This window comes from Electrona antarctica, assembly GCF_951216825.1.
Source record: "Electrona antarctica genome assembly, chromosome: 10".
Classification (NCBI taxonomy): domain Eukaryota; kingdom Metazoa; phylum Chordata; class Actinopteri; order Myctophiformes; family Myctophidae; genus Electrona; species Electrona antarctica.
Window position 1 is genome coordinate 12,448,961 of NC_136791.1, and position 19,685 is coordinate 12,468,645.

The 19,685-nt window shown below is 41.7% G+C and overlaps 1 protein-coding gene across 2 annotated transcripts in view; it reads right to left on the reverse strand.

Moving 5' to 3' along the window:
• gclc (glutamate-cysteine ligase, catalytic subunit) overlaps nucleotides 1-11,448 on the reverse strand; it is a 12,008-nt gene extending 560 nt beyond the window's left edge. The window contains exons 1-16 of one of the 2 annotated variants that reach the window (XM_079512601.1): nucleotides 10,800-11,448; nucleotides 9,684-9,796; nucleotides 7,208-7,390; nucleotides 6,824-6,937; nucleotides 5,746-5,804; nucleotides 4,942-5,078; nucleotides 4,684-4,758; nucleotides 3,937-4,053; nucleotides 2,499-2,637; nucleotides 2,226-2,338; nucleotides 2,037-2,129; nucleotides 1,676-1,780; nucleotides 1,449-1,530; nucleotides 1,226-1,338; nucleotides 796-916; nucleotides 1-679 (exon numbers count right to left, since the gene is read on the reverse strand). The exon at nucleotides 1-679 is cut by the window's left edge and continues 560 nt beyond it. In XM_079512601.1, coding sequence (XP_079368727.1) covers nucleotides 498-679; nucleotides 796-916; nucleotides 1,226-1,338; nucleotides 1,449-1,530; nucleotides 1,676-1,780; nucleotides 2,037-2,129; nucleotides 2,226-2,338; nucleotides 2,499-2,637; nucleotides 3,937-4,053; nucleotides 4,684-4,758; nucleotides 4,942-5,078; nucleotides 5,746-5,804; nucleotides 6,824-6,937; nucleotides 7,208-7,390; nucleotides 9,684-9,796; nucleotides 10,800-10,949 — 1,896 coding nt within the window. In that variant the 5' untranslated portion in view covers nucleotides 10,950-11,448 and the 3' untranslated portion in view covers nucleotides 1-497. Of the gene's footprint in view, nucleotides 680-795; nucleotides 917-1,225; nucleotides 1,339-1,447; nucleotides 1,531-1,675; nucleotides 1,781-2,036; nucleotides 2,130-2,225; nucleotides 2,339-2,498; nucleotides 2,638-3,936; nucleotides 4,054-4,683; nucleotides 4,759-4,941; nucleotides 5,079-5,745; nucleotides 5,805-6,823; nucleotides 6,938-7,207; nucleotides 7,391-9,683; nucleotides 9,797-10,799 lie in introns of both variants that reach the window. The other variant, XM_079512602.1, reaches the window with a different exon arrangement.
• Between the last annotated feature and the right edge of the window lie 8,237 nt (nucleotides 11,449-19,685).

Below are 19,685 nucleotides of genomic sequence, written 5' to 3' on the forward strand. Positions count from 1 at the left end.
GATATTTATGGTGAGCGAGGCAGTCGTATGAATGATAAAGTTCGGGGGCGGCTGTGACTCAGGAGGTAGAGTGGCCATTTGGAAACCGGAAGATTTCTGGTTCATCAAGACACTGACTTCAGCAAGACACTGAATCCCTAACTGATCCCAATGGACCTTGCATGGTTGCCACTGATGTGTGAATGTACTGCACGTTGAAATGCAGAGCATTTACGTATAAATTAGGCTGCATTCACACACAGATAAGGCTTAAGTTTACCATAAACAGAAGAGAAATATGTACATCTGAACGCTATAACACATCTTTCACATCTTCACCCTATTAAAATATTTTTGTTACCATAAAAATCTGATACAATATATACAACTTTGATTCAAGATGCACACCTAGCGTCCTGTAATATCTTAAACTGCCACCTGTTTGGACCACTTTTACATCCCGCCACATCATTTGGTCATTCTTAGCATGCTTGTGTTTATGTGCGACAACACAATTCTCATTTGAATCGGTTGACAGGGTCTCCAATCAGTTCAGGGCATCTCTCTTCTCCCTTTGCAATCCTGTCACACCTCCTCAGAAAGTCATAGTTGATCTTGTCAGTTATAACACTGTCCTGCTTATACTGGGGATGCTCTCCAACAAATGCCCTCATCCACTTAGCCATGGTCATCAGTTGCCCTATTTGAAACGAGGAGAGAAAGAAGGTAAATGTAATGGACAATGGTACAGAAATATTACAATGGAACACAGAGTTTGGTTCATGGCTTCTTTGGCTGAAGTGTCTGTCAACATACCGGAGGCACGTTTCTTGATGAGTTTCAGGTAATTCAGAATGGTGCACCTGGTATCAACATCCACTTCCATGTTTTCCAGGTAGCAGTTGAGGATTGGGATAAGCCCTTGAAATACTCCCTCCTAGTGGTAGAAAGTATGATTTGTTAGTTTATTAACCACTTAAACCGTCTATAATTAAGTTTACTGGGGTCCCCCAGTGGGCCATACTTGGTCCCCTCATTTTTCCCCTCTAAACCATAATTCTTCTTAGAAAATAGCCGATCTACAAGCTCACAATGAGTTGCATTGTGATGCCTTTGTCTATTTTTGCATATTTTGGCTGAACATTTGCCTCGAAATGCCCAACAAAGGGACTCTCGGTTTCATGTGGTAAAGAAATACCAAAAAATATTATAAATTATAACAAAAAGAATTAAGAGCCATAATCACCTTTCCGTTGATGATTGTATCTATACTCATCAGTGTGTACTCCTCATTATCACCATCAATCTCCAGGCCGTTCTGAGCCGATGACGTGCCATCAAGGCCTGGGTTGCAGCAGCCTGTACGTTATCAAGGAAAATTAATCAGCTGATCACACCATGATATGGTATTTGAAGTTGTATTTAGGCCTATATATATATATATATATATATTTATTTTTTTTACCCACCTTTGAAGATGTCTTTCCTGAAGTAGAACATGCCCTCCTGCACAGCGTTTCTTTTCTGGGCAACCTTCATGTTTTCGTCAACCTAATGTAACAATGTATCTGCATATCAGACTATTGTTGGAAAAGTTGCTACAAAGACAATACTGCATAATCAATGCAATGCTTGTTTACACCTTACTATAGGATAACTGTATAGATATGTGCTAGAAAGGTGGGGATGCTTTCACCTTTGACAAGGGGATCAGGAAGTCCAGTTTGTAGGACAAGATCACTCTGGTTAGCAGGACGACAAACACCACATATGCAGCATTTTCAAAATCAGTTAGTTGAACCTGGAACAAAAAAAAGAATTATAAAAAAAATAAAAATGAAAAATGCTGGCGTAGACATCCAGGCACCTAGGCTGCCAATCCAGCCTGACGGGGAGAGAGAGAGAGAGATATCTATATATATATATATATATATATATATATATATATATATATATATACACACATCTACGTAGATTACATCTACGTAATCGCGTTTAAATATACACCCAAAGCCAATGCAAAAGTTGTTTAGTAATCGTTTGCAGTTTTTGATTACCTCCATAGGGCGGAACTCAACTCTCCAGCCAATATCTGAATTTGGAGGTGGCGGTTTGAACCTCATCGTCTGCCAGTTGGTCGACTGTAGATTCTACAAGAAATTATAAGAGGCTGAGTCAATGTACACAAGGACGAATTCCAGGCAAAAGCCTTCATAACTAGTGTAAGGAATTATTGAGAGTCTTACCTCAAAGTGATCAGACTCTTTTTCATCATCCAGGTTGATTTTCTCCTCAAAGAGCGAGAGGGGATCTCGGATGAAGAGGTGAGCTATGTGTTGGGCCAGTAGCTTGTCAATCCCTGTTAATGAACAGCTGAGTTGAGTATTTTATGGTTGATAATAAAGTGTATATGAAACCTTTCACATACTTTGGTGATCATGCATGCCCATTCATAGTGTACTGTTTGTCCTTTTCGGCAGTCCATTTTGACTTTGAAATGTCGATCCAAATGTCTGTACCTGCTCCTAGAAGTTGTTTGTTGATCTCCTCGTCTATTGTGAGATCAATGTCGTTGTACTTTTCACCACAGCTGGACAGGTAGCTGTCGATTGAATCATATCTTGACTTGAAGATTCGGTACTTGTTGTTTTGTAAAGGCTGCAAAATGAAAAGGGCATTATTATTAAACCCTAGCAATCCCATTCTGGGCATATCATAATAGGCGAGCATTCAATTATAGCAGATCTGCTATTTTTGGTGAAAAAAACACACCAGGTTTGTTTTGTGGCAAGGAGTTGCGAGTAGCTGGTGTGGTTTGGGCCTTAGGGACACCGTTGAACAAAGTATTATTAACCCATTAAAACCGGGAAAGTATCCATATATACGTTTTTCAGAAAACTCTTAGGATTTAGAACAGTGGTTCTCAAAAATATCTGAGTACACTTCAATTGGTCCCGAGACTACCTCCATGTGGTCCCGGGAACGGTTTGGTGATCCTCAGGTCTCAGGTCTTAATGGGGTCTCAGGTCTTAATGGGATAAGTGGTTATGGGAGCAGGGGGAAGTGTAGGTGCACTGTTTGTCTATAGTTAGAGGCCAGATCCATAGATATATAAGAAAGGCTAGATGGCTCACCCACGCTGCTGGCCAATGGAGAACGACGTCACTACGTGGTGGCCATCTTACTTCGGGCCCGCATAACATTGTGTCTATGGGGCATGTACTTTTTAAATGACCATAATTTTCAACCGATTTTCAAATGGTTTGGTTTGTTATAAACGTCAGAGACGTCCGCATACTTATATGCTTTTATATGATGTTCATATTTTAAAAAATCACACCCGTGTGAACTGGTGTTCTTCCCGTGACCCCTAGGGTAGGTACCCTCACAAAAAACATGCAGTAATCCTGGTCTCTAAACTGCCTCCCCCTGGCCAGCCGGGGCACCTGATGGAGGGGAAAGGAACTGGTTGGAATAACGTGTTCCTTCCACGCGCTACGTCCAACCAGGGAAACTCCCCCTGTCAGGTGTAAAGGAGCAACTTGGACACTCAGGCATGAAGGAAGCATGAGTTCAAGTCTGTTGCTCTCCCCATGTCCCCCATATATGGGGACTAGGTTGGCGGAGGGTGTGTAGAGCCCAGGATCACATTAGATAATTGACACAGGGGTGAAAAATGAGTTACAAAATCGTGGGATAAAAATTGTTTTAAAAAAAAAGCATCCTGAATCATAACATTGATAACATTTGTAACAAACCACCCCGTTTGTAAATCAGTCAAGATTTGAGCGAGTAGTATTTTTGTTTGAGCTGCCATAGAACATACTGTACTGTAGCCCCGAGGCAAGATGGCCGCTGGGTGAACTACGTCGGAAACTCCGCCTTGAGCCATCTAGCCTTTATAATATAAACGTAAACATAGACGTATATTATACGTCTATGGCCAGTTAACCTCACCTTCAGCCCCCTCTCTTCCTGTGTCCTGTCATCCACTGAGGCAGAAATAACTCCCCAGCGACAATCAATGTCTGACACATAACCTCTGTAGAAGGGAGAGGCAGCACTCAAAGCCATCTGTTAAAAACAGAATACAGTATATTGTTTCAAAAGGAAAAGTCAAAGTTTCAAAACCAAGTTATTCTGAGCACATTTCATTTCAAGTGGGATGTTTCAATTTCATTACTGGTACCACAGCGTGGTACTGCGTTCTACGAGCATGACACCACTGGTAGTGATATTTGAATTAACCCATTTTGTGCGGGAACCCCTTTTGGTGTTAGCATTATGTTATGCTTTAGCTATTGAAAAATAGCAGATCTACAAGCTCATAGCGCACCACCGAGTGGCGCACTACGAGCTTGTAGGTCTGCTACTTTTGAAAAATCGAAGAACGACTGACATAGAAACATAGCTTTTTCAGAAAACTGTCAGGATGTAGAAGACATTTTTAGAATCTGATCTCAGGTCAAAGTGGGTTTAAATACCTTTAAACACTTAAAACAACATTTTTGGTGAACTATACCTTTAAGATCAATATTTCACAATACATTGTTGCATTTTTACACAGCAGGTTCCAGTTAAGTCCACTTAAACCTTTCACCCAAGGCCATCAAGACTTGTTGTGTGAATTCTTGTCGTGTTTTACTGCTTTTAACATAACATAACATAAAATTCATAAAGATGACACCTTTAACTACTACTTACCACTATGGGGCAGAATGTTGCTAGTTGGTCATAAAGGTACCTTGCTTCTTCAATGCTGCAAGCTTGGAATGTCACCTGAAAACAGATGACATTCAGGATGTTTGCAAATAGGATCGTTCTTGCCTATAGAACTGGTTCTCAAAGTGGAGTCTATGTAATAAATTTGCGGGTCCTTGACATGAAACTGTTGGAGAACCCCTGATCCTAACCCGTCAGGCCGTCACAAAATGTATAGTGATGGTGTTTGGTTTTTAATACCTGAAGGCAGCAGTTGCCCATTCCAAAGCCCATAGCATCCATGTAGATGTGGTCTGGGAGCGCTGCCCTGGCTGCCTCCCCGTCATCTTCAGGAAACTTCTCAACAAATGGTGATGGGGTGTTCCTGTCCTTAAATACTGAAACATTGCAAAAATAATATCAATATAGAATTATGTTCATTCATCAAACCTGATAGGTAGAAAAAAGAGAATCCCACAACACTGTCTTCACTTAGGTTGGTTTTTATTGCAACGTTTCGGTCGTCAGACCTTCATCCGGCATGCAACATATCAGTTCCTGTTATCCGACGCACCTGTCCTTTGTAGGTGTGCAGAAGGACTTTTCAGTATACATTCATCAAACCTAAAGCTGTTAACACTGCCTACATCAACAGTGATGAGAGCTAACAGGGCATTATGCAAAATCATGTAACTAATGTTACAATACCATGTGCATGACACTGGCCATTACATTGGGAGAGTTAATTTTGGGACAATAATATTGAATCAAGAGGCGTAGAGGCCACACTCTAGCTACATGGAAAATAACCACCTTATTTGCAAAAACTTTACAACATGTCAACCTTCTAGGGATCTTCAGGTCAATTTTGACCTCAATGTTATGGTCCCTGCACACTAGACGTGTTTTCGGATTTCTAGCAGCGTTTTTCCATCGGTTTTCCGAAAAACGCGCCCAGTGTGCAACCACCTTTAGCTGTATTGGCCCAGCACCCATTTGATGTGCGTATATTCATTTATTTTAAAGTGAAAATGGTTTGGAATTGTCTTGTCTCATGTAACTTACTTGGCACGTTGATCACCACTTTCTCACCTCTTCTGTGACGTATATTTCTGGTAAGGTTACTGGAGAAAACAAATCATGTCAGTGCACGATACACATACGACATACATACCTACACCTATTAATATAAAAATCAGAAGTGTTAGCTAAGAAATGTACAGGTGTATAATAAAACTAGTGAAATCCTCCAGATTCAAATTATTTCATCAGTCACTGTATAATAACATTTACTATGTCGCAAACAGTATAACTTTTGTTTCAAATGGAATTGTTAGTTTTTAATTTGGTGCAATTATTGAACAACCTCAAGTAGGTTAACTAGACACTAGGCATTCTATAAGCTCTGTAAATGAGGGCAAAGTTCTCTGAAAAGGCCTGCTTGACGGACTACTGTAGACATGCAAAAACAACAGATTGTTCATGAATGGCTCATGATGACACAGACGTTTAAATGAACACATTTTCATTCACATGATTCACATACAGTAGTTTCACTTATAAAACCTGTCTTGAACAGGAAGATTAACAGTTCTTGCAACATTCTTGTAGCAACAAGACCTGAGGCAGATTCTTACAGTCTATGGGCAGATTCTACAAATGTAGTAGTTCTCACACTTTCAAGATTTTTCAAAAATGTAAAAAAAGATATATTCTTTTTTTAATGACACTGATGCTTTACCGATTTTAATGGCTTAATAAAGCTTTAAGAAGAAGGCAAAAGCAAGCACTCGGTTGAGTATTTCCACGTCATAATGTCACGGGTGCACGGTTCTGGAAGATACAGTCTATAGGCACTCACGTAGTATCCTGGAAGGATTAAAGCTTTAATCCTTCCAGGATACTACGTGAGTGCTGGTATTCTTACTATAGACGTAATAAAGCTTTATTCATTCAACTTTATTAAGACAAGAGAAACAAACCATTAATCAACTAACTTTTCCAGTTTAGCCCGATGAGTTTAAGCTTTCCATGGCTGCATCCTGTTATGAACTCTTGTGTTTTTCCCATTGAGTTGTACTGTTGCTAGGGCCAATGGGACAGATGACAATGAGGTTACCTAGAACAGCAAGTAAAAGCCTACCTGAATCTTGGGTGTTTGTTTATGGCTTCGTCCGGGAAAAACAACGATTTGGACACACCCCTTTCAACTGGAGTTGGCCGGCATTCTGGCTTTGTGAAACCTGGGCAGCCCAGCCTGTTTTGAAAGAAATAATGTGCCATTTTGAGTTTTCACTTTTGATATATGTGGGATATCAGGAAGCTCACGCTGCTCACGCTGCTCATGCTGCTCATGCTGTGATACATATTGTGATACAAGAGTCACAATGTGATACACCAAATTCTAATATACAGTTTGTTCGTGATGCGGTGCTCGTGACGCCACAAGATCAAGTAAAAGAAATCTTCCAAATATGGCCTTTGAGAGTGGTAGGGAGAAACTATAGTTTCAGTGCTGTGCATCTACCTTGGAAATGAGGTGATGGTGCAAAGTGTTTCATTGTCACTCAGTTCCGACGAAGCCTCTTGTCGTCTCTTTCCCATGTTATCTTCTACAGTGTTGAACTCCGACATGGTCCCTCCATACGGCTGTCCAGGGGTCCCTTCGATCATGTAGCTGCCATATTCCGGCCTCCAGAGGGTAGGGTGGCTGCACACACACACACAATGAAAACATTGCGGTTCAATGTTTAGAGGTCGATAAAAGATAAGGCTATGAAGAAAAGGCCCAAGTACAAATCCTCAGTGTTCATTTATCCGTTTGCAACTCTGAGAGTGTAAACACTTGTACATTTGTACACCCTCACAGTTAAATTAAGACTCTGGGTTTACAGTGTATCAGGGCGTGGTATCACTTTGACCATTCAGATTAAGTAAACACACAGCCTCAATGTTTTGTATGCCTTTATCTTATGCCATTATAGCCACAGGCCAAAAATGAGTGCAAGGCATTTGTGCACTGGGGCATGCTCTTCAGTATGTGCGACAGAGAGGCAGTAATGTGGAATGCATGGGCTCTTCTATTCCCACTGACACTGGTATTTCCCCCGGGTTAAGTTGGCTCCACAGATTTGGTCCAACGTCATTTGCAGCTAGTAAGCATAACACTCATGGGTTTGTACAAACACATTCAGACAGTGGAAGAAAATCCTGTTAGATTAGAATTAGACACTTTTGTGCAAAAAGAGAAAGTCTTTATAGCTTCTGCACAGGTTATATATTTGGTATTTATTTTCTCTAACCTCTTATTTATTATTTGTATATCACCATCTCCACAAGTATTCTATGTAATTCTGATCCATACATTTACTAACAAATTGTCCTCAAGTATTCTAAAACAAAACAAGTATTTTTTCCTCTCATATTACTACTACTCACAAACACACATACATGCATATTGTAATGCCTTGGAAACTGTGGTCCTAATGCTATTGCTTTTGCAAATGTTCTGTATTACAATGTATTTTATTATATGCATTATACTACTATTGATTTACTAAAACAATGTTGTTGACAGTTGTTTTGTTTGTTTTAAAAAGTTGTATTCAGCATTTCCCAGAGGGAGCTGGATGCACAGGGAACAGAGCTACACTACTGGGATGTTTGCGTTCAGGCAGGTAGACATGTGACAATGTGTTTACCGCTTTTGCGTTGCGTTTGCGCACTGAGTGGGTTGTGCTTTACTCCACTTATAGCATACATATTATTTTTCAGCCTCTAGCATCTCACATATGTGGCGTACTTAAATTAATATTTGCACTGTCAATCTTTACTTTAGTGATAACTCACAGTCGATCTTTATGCAATCCACCTGAAAGGTCACAGAGTGTACAATTGTACTTAGCCATAGGTTAAGTACAAGTGTACAGTACGCATCTAACTACTAAAGGGTAGGGATCGATAAGCCCAGGACGTGTAGGGACGTCTTAGGGTCTTTTTAATTATATAAAAACGGATAGCTAAAATCTATTTTTGACAGGGGTTGCTAGACAACGCCTTGTGCAGCGCTCAGCATCATGCTTTGCACATGCACGCAGCCGTTCACTTCCTTGTTTACGGCAAGGAAGCTTTGAGAAAGAAAGGAAATGGTCGCCATGACATTTTCATGGACACTTTCATAGGAGCCAAACTCACACCGGAAGCTCAATGAATACATGGCAGTGAATGGAGCCGGCTGGAGCAGCTCATAACAAATATTATTTCTGAACAATTGAGACCTTTGTCATATAATCGGTTCAGGAATATAAACGAAGACATATCACAGGTTGTTTTCTAATCACTTGCTTTTCGATGTGCATAGTATATAATTTTATCTGAGGATATAAACAGCAGCAGGTATCGTTTCTGGCTCCGAGGGATCGCGTGATTTGGCTGCCAGACAGGAAACGGTGGGAAGTCTTGCGATACTTGGTACGTTCCGAAAGATACTTTGTGCACTTTAGATACCATACCTCTATAAAAATGACAGTGTACACATCGAAAAGCAACACAGCAGAAGCGATTACTTTACAAAAGGTCTCAGTCATTCAGAAATAGTGTTTGTTCATGAGCTGGTCACTGAGCTCTCATCACTCCAGTGCATTCTGCCGACTTCCGGGTGTCCTTTCCTTCTCAAAGCTTCCTTGGTTTACGGCCCGGCAAAACGGTCTTTTCTCTCTAAATCTATGTCGCTGTCCATGGTTTTGAACAGAATGTTCTGTCCTCATTTCTTAACCAAGCATCTCGTTTGGAATATAAACACTTCTAGAGAGAGAGAGATCAGATGTGACAGCGTGAGATAGTAATGGAAAATTATACCTCTCGGTTTGGGGGGGAAAGGGAAGGCGGGGCTTTTCAGAGTAAAATCTGCCTCATCTGCAGGGCGCTCTAGCGACTTTATTTTGAAAAATTCCGGCACACTTATGAATCAGTGAACTTAGATTTGTTGTATGAAAGTATCTTACTTAGGGTTTGCATTTTCCCCTTTATCTTGAAGCGTGTCCAAAACCTCTTCTCCATTCAGAACGAGATGAACTTTTTCATTCTTTTCGTCCATTTCAATCAGCATGTACTCCACCTTGAATAAAATACAAAAATACACCATAAAGCGTTACCATATCATTCACCAAAACTACTGTACAGACCTATTCCTACTAACACTTGAAGCTCTAACATTTTAAGTATGACTATATCCCACAAAGAGAAACGACATAATTTGTAGAACCAATATGCTGCCAATAAATATTATACAACCATATTGTCAAGATGAAAATGTGATGCCAGCACATCAATTCCAATTCAATTAGTTTTCCTTGACTTTGACTCTTGGTAGCCTGTAATCCCCGGTCTGAAAGGGGGATTAATTCTATAACAACAACATTCCACGTTGTTTGAAATCAAAGCACTGTGTTGAGGCTGAGGCACACAAAGGCCTATATTTTACTCTAGCCTCTGTGGAAATGTACCGCCAAATGTTTATAAAGACACCAGCATTTATTATGTTTACTATTAACTATTAAAACATTTAAAATACAAACTTCAATCTACCTATTTAACAGTTTAACTTTCCAAATACTCCAGAAAGTTAAAATAAAATGTATTCTTAGTTGTGTCAATACACTAATTAATATTGATTTAGTGATCAAATGAACTGGATGTAGTTATTAGGAGAATACAAACTTTGTTCAAAGTCTCAAGGTGCATATCTATAATACCTACCTGTTTTTAATAATTTTGAAAGGGGTTATTAACTTATTATTGCAACTTGGTGACTGGTATACGCTCAGAATAACCAGAGGCTGTGTTTATTAATATTATACAGAGCGAACAGGACCTTTATTTATACAGACTAGAACACAGACAGACAAGCTATGCAAATGGCAGTTTTTATGTAATGTAAATACATTCACCAACACCATTGATTACACACACATCCCCATGACACGATGGGTGAGTGTGAGCGACAGATCATGTTGCATGATGAGTTACAAAAGGCAGCAACACGTACAGTAAGCACTAAGCAAGCAGCTGCAGGCAGCATTCACAAAACTTAAACTATCACAGTTTAAACTTCTCCTTACCTCATCGCCCCATTTTAAAACGTCTTTCTGGCGTTCCTTGACTTTGTTGTAGATGTTGAGAAACTGAATGATGCCATGCTTCCTCACATGGTCAGCATACTTCTTGGTTTCTTCCCAGTTCAGCGGTGAGCCTTGAGACAGCAAGCCCATTGCACAAACGTGCCGTCAACTGACGCGTGGTGGTGGTGTGTCTGTCTGTTACTGGCAGGCTACAGCAGCACCTGGTTGTGTGTAGCTAGGAAGCAAGGTATTGTCTATCGTCCTCAAAACACAGCTAGCGTTCAATCTCGACCCAATAAGAGAAGAACGGATCCGATGCGCCTGTTTGCTGTCTTTAGATGACCGTCCAGGTTCCGAGCGAAGGCCCCTTGCTCATCACTTGCTAATATCTAGTTAGCTAACGTGATATAATACAACTAAATGAGTCCCGGGGAGGTGTTTGCAGCCCCCCTACAACCAAGGCTTTCTCGTTTAAAAAACTAAAACTAAAAATTAAACAAACGCGGCAACCATTAACTGATATTCCAGTTAATAAAATGGCGAAGAGAGGATGAAGAAGTGAGTTGATGTTTAGGTTCTGGTCCAGTTCAGTTCAGTCCTGTGTTGTAGTTGACCTGTGTGTGAAACCAGCAGCGAGTGAGTGACTGAACTCTCCACAGCTCCTACCTAGTACTGCCAATAAACAGGCAGGCTTTCCGCAGTACCCGTGGAAAGCCTGGTTCCTATTCCTAATCAAACGGCGTAATCCGCTCTAGAGCCAGCCCTACTGTATCCGGTCGTTTGCCCGCACACATAACACATAACCAGAGCCCAGACCGGATCAGCAAAACCACTGATCCGAATGGATCTCTAGGTTGACTGCTGCCGAACGCACACGACGTCACGTCGTCAGGCGGACTCACGTCGTTGCTATGACTCAGCATTCTTCGTGACCCGTGCTCCTCCTTGAAAGCTGTCAAGTGTGGAAGTTATCTGAGATAACACAATGGAGCAGCAAATGGATCATTTGTGCACTCGGAGAGTTAAAACACTTTGGATTTGTACTGTGTACAGACTAGAGATACAGATTGTCGTCATGACTCATGTGATCGTGATGTCAATCATTATGATTTTGACAAAAGGAATTTCAGAGTAAGGATGACACTGCAAAACTCTACCGGTGGGTGGGTGGCTGGGCAGGCTAGTCAGCTACCAACTGTTGTTCTCAAAGTGGGGTCCGGCGTCCGGGAACTCCCTTGGGGGGGTTCCAGGGGTCCCCAGAAAAAATAGGCTATATATTTAGGCTAGTTAATAACTGGCATATAGATGATCAATAGATGATCAAGATTTCACATGGCTGATATACGGTACATTTTGAGGGCCTTATTTGAGAACCACTGACACACTTACTCGGGAGGAGCTTTTTTAGTCGGAGCTATGTTGGTGGGTGGGTGGGTGCGTCTGAGTACGAAAACAGCATGGTTGTTTTTCACCACCTGCGTGCAACCTAACACACACACAAACACACACGCACATATTAACTGTATGGTGATTTCGGGTGTGCCAGTACAGTACAGTACAGTACAGTACAGTACAGTACAGTACAGTACAGTACAGTACAGTACAGTACAGTACAGTACAGTACAGTAGAGGGTATACATGCAGTAGAGGGACCCCCACACGGTAACTCTGTCATTTCTCAACCGTTTCGGACGCGGGGCGGCTCGCCGGAATCGGGCCGGCACCCTGGGTGCGTTCCTGTGGGAACTTCCGAACTTGGAATAATGACAATAATAACTAGAACTGCACTCTGCCGAGTGCCTACTTGCTTGTTGCACACAAGTAGGCCATAATGGCCTACTAGTGCAGCGCGCAAGTACTGTCGACCGCTACAAACTGTCAAATATCAGCTTCTCTGTGAAAGAAGAACATGAATTACCTTCATATCATGTTCTTCTGTTGAAGCAAGAACTGTTGAAGTTAAGCATTTCAAATTCATTCTTTCGTTACGTAATTAACAACAATCAATTACGTAATGTTGTAATTAACACGGATGAGTGACGGCTTTCGATGGTGACGTATATGTCGATTAGTGTCGGGTGGATTAAAGGAAATGCCTCTATGTATATGTAATTTGTAAATTGATTAGCGGTATACTGTGGTTACTTTGCGTATGCCCCGTTTGATGCGTATGTATCGTAGCAGCATTTGACGTCAGGGTATAACTGGCTCTCAATGATGACTTAATAAAGATGTGGATTAAAGGACCCAATGCCAGGGTGTAATTGGTTTTTGATGGTGACGTAATGACGATATGTTTTAGTGTCGGGAGGATTAAAGGTAATGCCCCTATGTATACATGTATGTAATCTGACACCGTGACCACTGCCATATCAAGCACAAGTAGTCATTACGTCATACGCTGGCACACGCATACACATCAAACGGCGACATACGCATCGAAGCGCTGGACGAAAACTATTACTTGCACGCTCTGCTTGCGCAAGTAATAATGATGACTCAATCAGGCAAGCTGGTACACTTACCCTTCTTGAGATTATATCTCCCTTTTCCTTGGAATTTCTTAACCTCAGACTTCCCAGTAATTCTAATAACATTGACGCACTTCCATGGAACAGTGCAGAAAGGTTTAGTGCACTGTTCCATGGAAGAAAATTAAAAATACTTTGCTACATTACTAAATGCATGGTCAGGGACCACATGCAATGCCTTCACGGACCACCAGTGGTCCACGGACCACACTGTTGAAAACCCCTGCTTTATTTCTTTAAGCCTAAATCAATTTAAGGGCCTAGTCAATTTAAGACGGAATGAATAGAGTAACATCCTCTCCTTTATTCAACAGTTGAGCCACACACACACACGCAGCGTGTCTGTCACCCGGCGCCAACTTTCTGTTAAAAGGGAAGAAAATGCCTGGGCCGTGGCTCAGTGGTCCAGGCACCTTGGCTGGTAATCCAGTCTGGCAGTGTGCCGCGGGTTCGACTCCCGATCCCGATGGCCTTTACTGCATGTCTTCCCCCCCATCTCTTTCCCCATTTCCTGTCAGCCTACTGTCTGTCTGTCCATAAAAAATATAAAATAAAGGCGAAAGCCACAAAAAAACATAAAAAAAAAAGGGAAGAAAATATATCACATAGCGTGTGACTGCGTCTGTGGGAACCGGCGATAGGTACCCGGTACCCAAGCATGTTCAGTTCGGTACATGCTTGGTCCCGAGGTTCGAGACCGTGACTAAAGTCACGGCAGAAAGTAGGCACTCGACACTTGCTTGTTGCACACAAATAGTCCATAAATTACCTACTAGTGCGCAAGCAGAGCGCGCAAGTACTGTCGACCGCAACAAACTGTCAAATCTCAGCTATGTATATGTATATGTAATTTGTAAGTTGATTAGTGGTATAATGTGGTTACTTTGCATATGCCCCGTTTGATGCGTATGTGTATCGTAGCAGCATATGACCAGGGTATAACTGGTACAACTAGCTCTCAATGATGACGTAATAAAGATGTGGATTAAAGGACCCAATGCCAGGGTGTAATTGGTTTTCGATGGTGACGTAATGACGATATGTTTTAGTGCCGGGAGGATTAAAGGTAATGGACACCACTGCCATATCAAGCACAAGTAGTCCATGGGCCAGACCAGAAGTGAGGGACATTTTTGGTGGCAAAATCTATTTGTTACCATTTTGTTTGTTGGGTCCATATAAGTACTTTGAGACATGATAGCATTTTTAAATGAGTAGCTTTAATACTTTTTGGGGACAATCATTGTTTCCCCATTAACTCCCATTATATGCAGAGTAGGATTTTGTGCAGTTTACTGTAGATGTTATATACACTGACACCACGGCGCGTAATCAGCGCCTCAAACTGTGACTCCGCCCACAACCGGGGGAAGTTGTGATTTGCTCTCGTTTACTGCAATGCAATTTGCGGCATTTTAAAAACAATATTGAGCAGAGTAGCGATTATCAAATGTATTTGCAATGCCATACGTTGAAAGATCTGTTGCCCGTGGACAAGGCACGCTACCTCCGCAAGTTAGATAGCATTGGCATAGATGTTTGTCCGTATGTGATTAAGGATTGGACCAAGTTGCATTGGCAGCCATAGAAAATTCTTACCCCAGGCTAAAACCGGATGTGACGTTTTTGGGCGTTCCTGTCTAGCGTGGTGTCAGTGTATGTTACAATTAAGTTTATTCACACTTATAATTATACACACACACACAAATGCTATGACATATAAAAGTATGTTATAAAAGTATATAAACATGTAGGCCTATAGTAGTAATAAATTAGCATAATTGGCTAAATATTCCCCAACACAAGAAATTACTATAACTTTGCTTTACTTAACTTAGAAAGGTGAGTCTATGTCTGTGATGTATAGAAATCTGTTACCATGGTGCAATCATGCCACCTTTTTAATTTGCATAATTTGCAAAAGTCGAAATAAGGACATTTCTACATTTTTCACATTTAGTCAATGAGTCTCTCTTAGACTCTGACATGTCCTGAAATTCGTATCTTGCCATGACTAAATTATTCAACCTTTTGTCATTTAGCATAAATTATGAAATAATTAGGCTGAAACCCATAAATAGCTATTATGTTTTGCTTTACATTTATTGAGAAGGATCTTACAGTCTAGTTTTGATGTCCATAAAATAATGTCTTGTCATAATTAAGTTAAATGTAACCTTGATGACTTTAATCCTGGGGCAAGCCATGGTTTGGCTATACTTTCAATAATAATAATAATGAATTGCATTTTTTTTATCTCTAAACTGCCTCCCCCTGGCCAGCTGGGGCGCCTGATGGAGGGAAAAGGAACTGGTTGGAATAACGTGTTCCTTCCATGCGCTACGTCCAACCAGGGAAACCCCCCAGGTGTAAAGGAGCAACTTGGACACTCAGGCATGAAGGAAGCATGAGTTCAAGTCTGTTGCTCTCCCCATGTCCCCCATATTTGGGGACTAGGTTGGCGGAGGGTGTGTATAGAGCCCGGGGGCGACTGTGGCTCAAGAGGTAGAGCAGGTCGTCCAATGATCCATGGGTCGGCGGTTCGAATCCCGGCTCTTCCTGGCTACATGTCGAAGTGTCCTTGGGCAAGACACTGAACCCCAAATTGCTCCCGATGTGCTGGTTGGTACCTTGCATCGCTTCCGCCGCAATCGGTGTATCAATGTATGTGTGAATGGGTGAATGTAATGCACAATCTATGTAAAGCGCCTTGGATAAAGGTGCTATATAAATGCACCATTTACCATTTAGAGCCCAGGATCACATTAGATAATTGACACAAGGGTGAAAAATGGGTTACAAAACCGTGGGATAAAAATTATAAAGAGAATTGCATTTTTATAGCGCTTTTCCAAGTGCTCAAAGTGCTTTACAATGGTTAATTCATTCATACATTGGGAGCGGCGAACAGTTGACGCCATCGTCCTCACTTCCCACATTCACACACCAATGGTGGCGAGCTCACACCGACCAACTCATTGGAGGCAATGTAGGGTTCAGTGTCTTGCCCAAGGACACTTCGGCATGTGGACAGGAGGAGCTGGGATTCAAACTGCCGACCGAGAGATCATTGGACGACCTGCTCTACCTCCTGAGCCACAGCTGCCCGTGTCTTCAAGTCTTCATGCGCACAACTGAAGCTGAGGATGTCCCGGTCGTGGACACCATGTCAACAGATGACCTGTCACCCTCTTGGGGTTCCTAGCAAGATGTCCCTGAGGGCTTAGCAGTCACTACTTATTGAAATGACCAGTTGACATCACACCATCATATATGGCCATCAGTCCCTCACGCCTAGTGACACATCACTTCACCATATATGGCCATCAGTCCATCACGATCCATATATAGACGAATTCAGAAACGGGTCTCATGGTCGCAGCTTACGTATTTCCTGTAGGCGGACTCGACATAGCTGCGGGGTTTAAACCCTCACCAGGCGCACCTCTTCTACTACAGTGAACGGTAGAGTGACTGATGTTAGTCTGCCTCAAGTCAAACGTTACTCTTTTACCTGCTTTTTACTAACACTAACATTACAAAGATGCCCAGAACATCGAGATGAACCTGTTCAACAGTAGTGGCAACATTCCAAAAAAAAAAAAAAAACGGAATGTCAAAATATCCACCGCGGGGTCTGAGACCAGAGCCATTGAGTAATGGTTGAGACGAAGCAGTGAAAGGTCCTGAAAGATACATAACGTCAGTCTTACCCTTGGATAAAGACGCTATATAAATGCACCATTTACCCAATACCCAATCTTTCTGTTTTATGAACACATGGCTGCTGTACTTTTAGTATGAGGTATAAAGTACGGCAGCCTTATATAGTGTTTTTCTACTTGTAGGAGCCATTATGATGGTGCTATATTATTGGTTAGGTTGGCATATTATTTTTGAACACTTGGTGGCGGGCTTTAGATTTGTCAGCACTGGGTGTGTATTTAGAGGTGCAGTGGTGCAGGTGCACTAATCAGATCACATAGGACACAGGAAATGGTAGGAGCACACCGTTTCTTACCAGCAGCAACAGAACAGAGACAGAGAAACTTCAACAATAACATCACTGGTATGTTCATGTTCATGATTAAAACTGCTCACTTCTGCTCAATAAATACAACAAAACTGGACCTAAGACTGGACATTCATCTTTCATGTTTCTGTTAGTACTCTGCGTAGGATCACTCCCATCACCTGTGAAGTAACGAGCAAATATGCATTGGAAGGGAAGGATTGCCGTTACATTCAAGTAAGAAACGACGCTCTACGAGTGAAAAGGACATCAAAAGAGCCACAACTGGACAGACATTGTTTGTTTCACTGCCAACACTGATAGGTGATTGGACACACCTGCAGGCTACAGCTCTATTGGGGTGAGTTGGATTTGAAGCTGGCTGTGATTCATCAGCAACATGTCTAGTGGTGATGGAGATGCTCAGCCACAAGATGGCAACATTGAACCTGAAAAGGAAAAAAGAGTTGTCAAACATACAGCTAAAGGCTTGGAAATGGTGGTTGATAAGTATCAAAAGGCAAGAGGATTGGCAGTTAAAAAGGCTGCAAAGTTGAGAGAATCAATGAAGGAGCTCATGAACTCAAATGACAATTTGGAGGCTGTAAAAGGTCATTTGGATGAATTAATTCATTTATGTGGTGAAGCAAGAGCAGACCATTCATCACTGGTGGTTTTGCAAATACCTGAGGAGGAAATTGAGAGGCAGAATCAGTGGTTTCAACCTAAAATTGATATTCTGGAGGATTTCATGCATGATGTACACAAATGGCTATCAGAAGTGAAACACCAAATTACACAAAATGTCACTGTTGAAAATGAACCACCAATAACACACACACCTGTTGAAAGTGAAAACCTGAGTATTGTCAATTCTGATGATGTTGGACCCGGTGACAGTGTGTCAAATATTTCTAGATCCAAATCCACACGCAAATCCACCACATCCAAAGCATCTTCATCAACATCATCTGCTCTCATTATTGCTCAGGCTGAAAAAGCTGCTCTGATGGAACAGATGGCTGCCTTGGGAAAGAAACATCAGATTGAAGCACAGCAAAGAATACAACAGGAACAATTCAGAATACAACAGGAACAATTCACAATACAACAGGAACAACTCAGAATGCAAAATGAGAAACTGGAGATGGAGACAAAACTGGCAGCAGCCAATGCAAAGGCCCAGGTACTGGAATCTATGGGATCAAGAAAAGGTTCAAGAATATCATTGGGGATGCACTCAGATATACAGGGAGCGGCTGCTGCTGCCGTTACTCAAAGGAAAACGACTTCATTAAATCCAAACACATCCTTACCTGATCAAACGACCCAACAAAAGGGAAAAGTGTCAATGGAAACGAAGCCTCCCCCACAACCACAGGTTGTAAGGCCAAAGGCTTATGAAAAAACTACCAAAACTCATTACACAACTCCTCTAACCCAATACTCTCTCCCCAGGCAAACTCCATTATTGCAATACCCTCTCCTCAGTCGAAATGTGCAAACTGAAAACATACCGGGTCAAATGAAAAGGGGTGTTCAAGGTCAAACTGTATGTACTTCACCTACTGTTACAAATGTTGTTGATCAAGGTGATATTTCCAATGTGTTACAAAGACAGAATGACATAACGGCCCTATTGGTCAAACAGAATCTGCATTCCACTTTGCCACAAAGAGACATTCCGGTTTATGAGGGAGATCCATTGCAATATGAAGGTTTTATCAGGGCATTTGAGAGGGCAATTGAGAAAAAGACAGATGATTATGGTGACTGTCTACATTTTTTGGAGCAATATACAAGAGGGCATCCAAAAAATCTTGTCCGCAGCTGCCAACATCTGCCTCTGTCACAAGGCTACCCAAGAGCAAAACATTTGCTCAAAGAGCATTTTGGAAATGAGAATAAGATTGCCACGGCATATATGGAAAAGGCTTTTGCCTGGGCAACAATCAAATCAGAGGATGCAAAAGGGTTGGAAGCATTCTTTCTATTCCTCCGAGGTTGCTGCAATGCTATGGAGAATCTATCCTACATGGACGAGATGAATGTGACTTCCAACATGAGGACCATTCTTTTGAAACTGCCATACAAACTGAGAGACATATGGAGGACCAGGGCCTGTGAGCTAAAAGAGGGTGGTCGTCGGCCAATGTTTCCTGATCTTGTTAACTTCATCGAAAGACAAGTGATGATAATGTCCGACCCACTTTTTGGAAACATCCAGGACCCTAAGCAGACTTCAACTGTCAAAACCTCAACCACTGTTAAATCAAAAGAAAGGTCAAGTTCAAGAAGCAGTTTTGCAACAACAGTAACACCCATAACAGCTGCGGAGTCAAA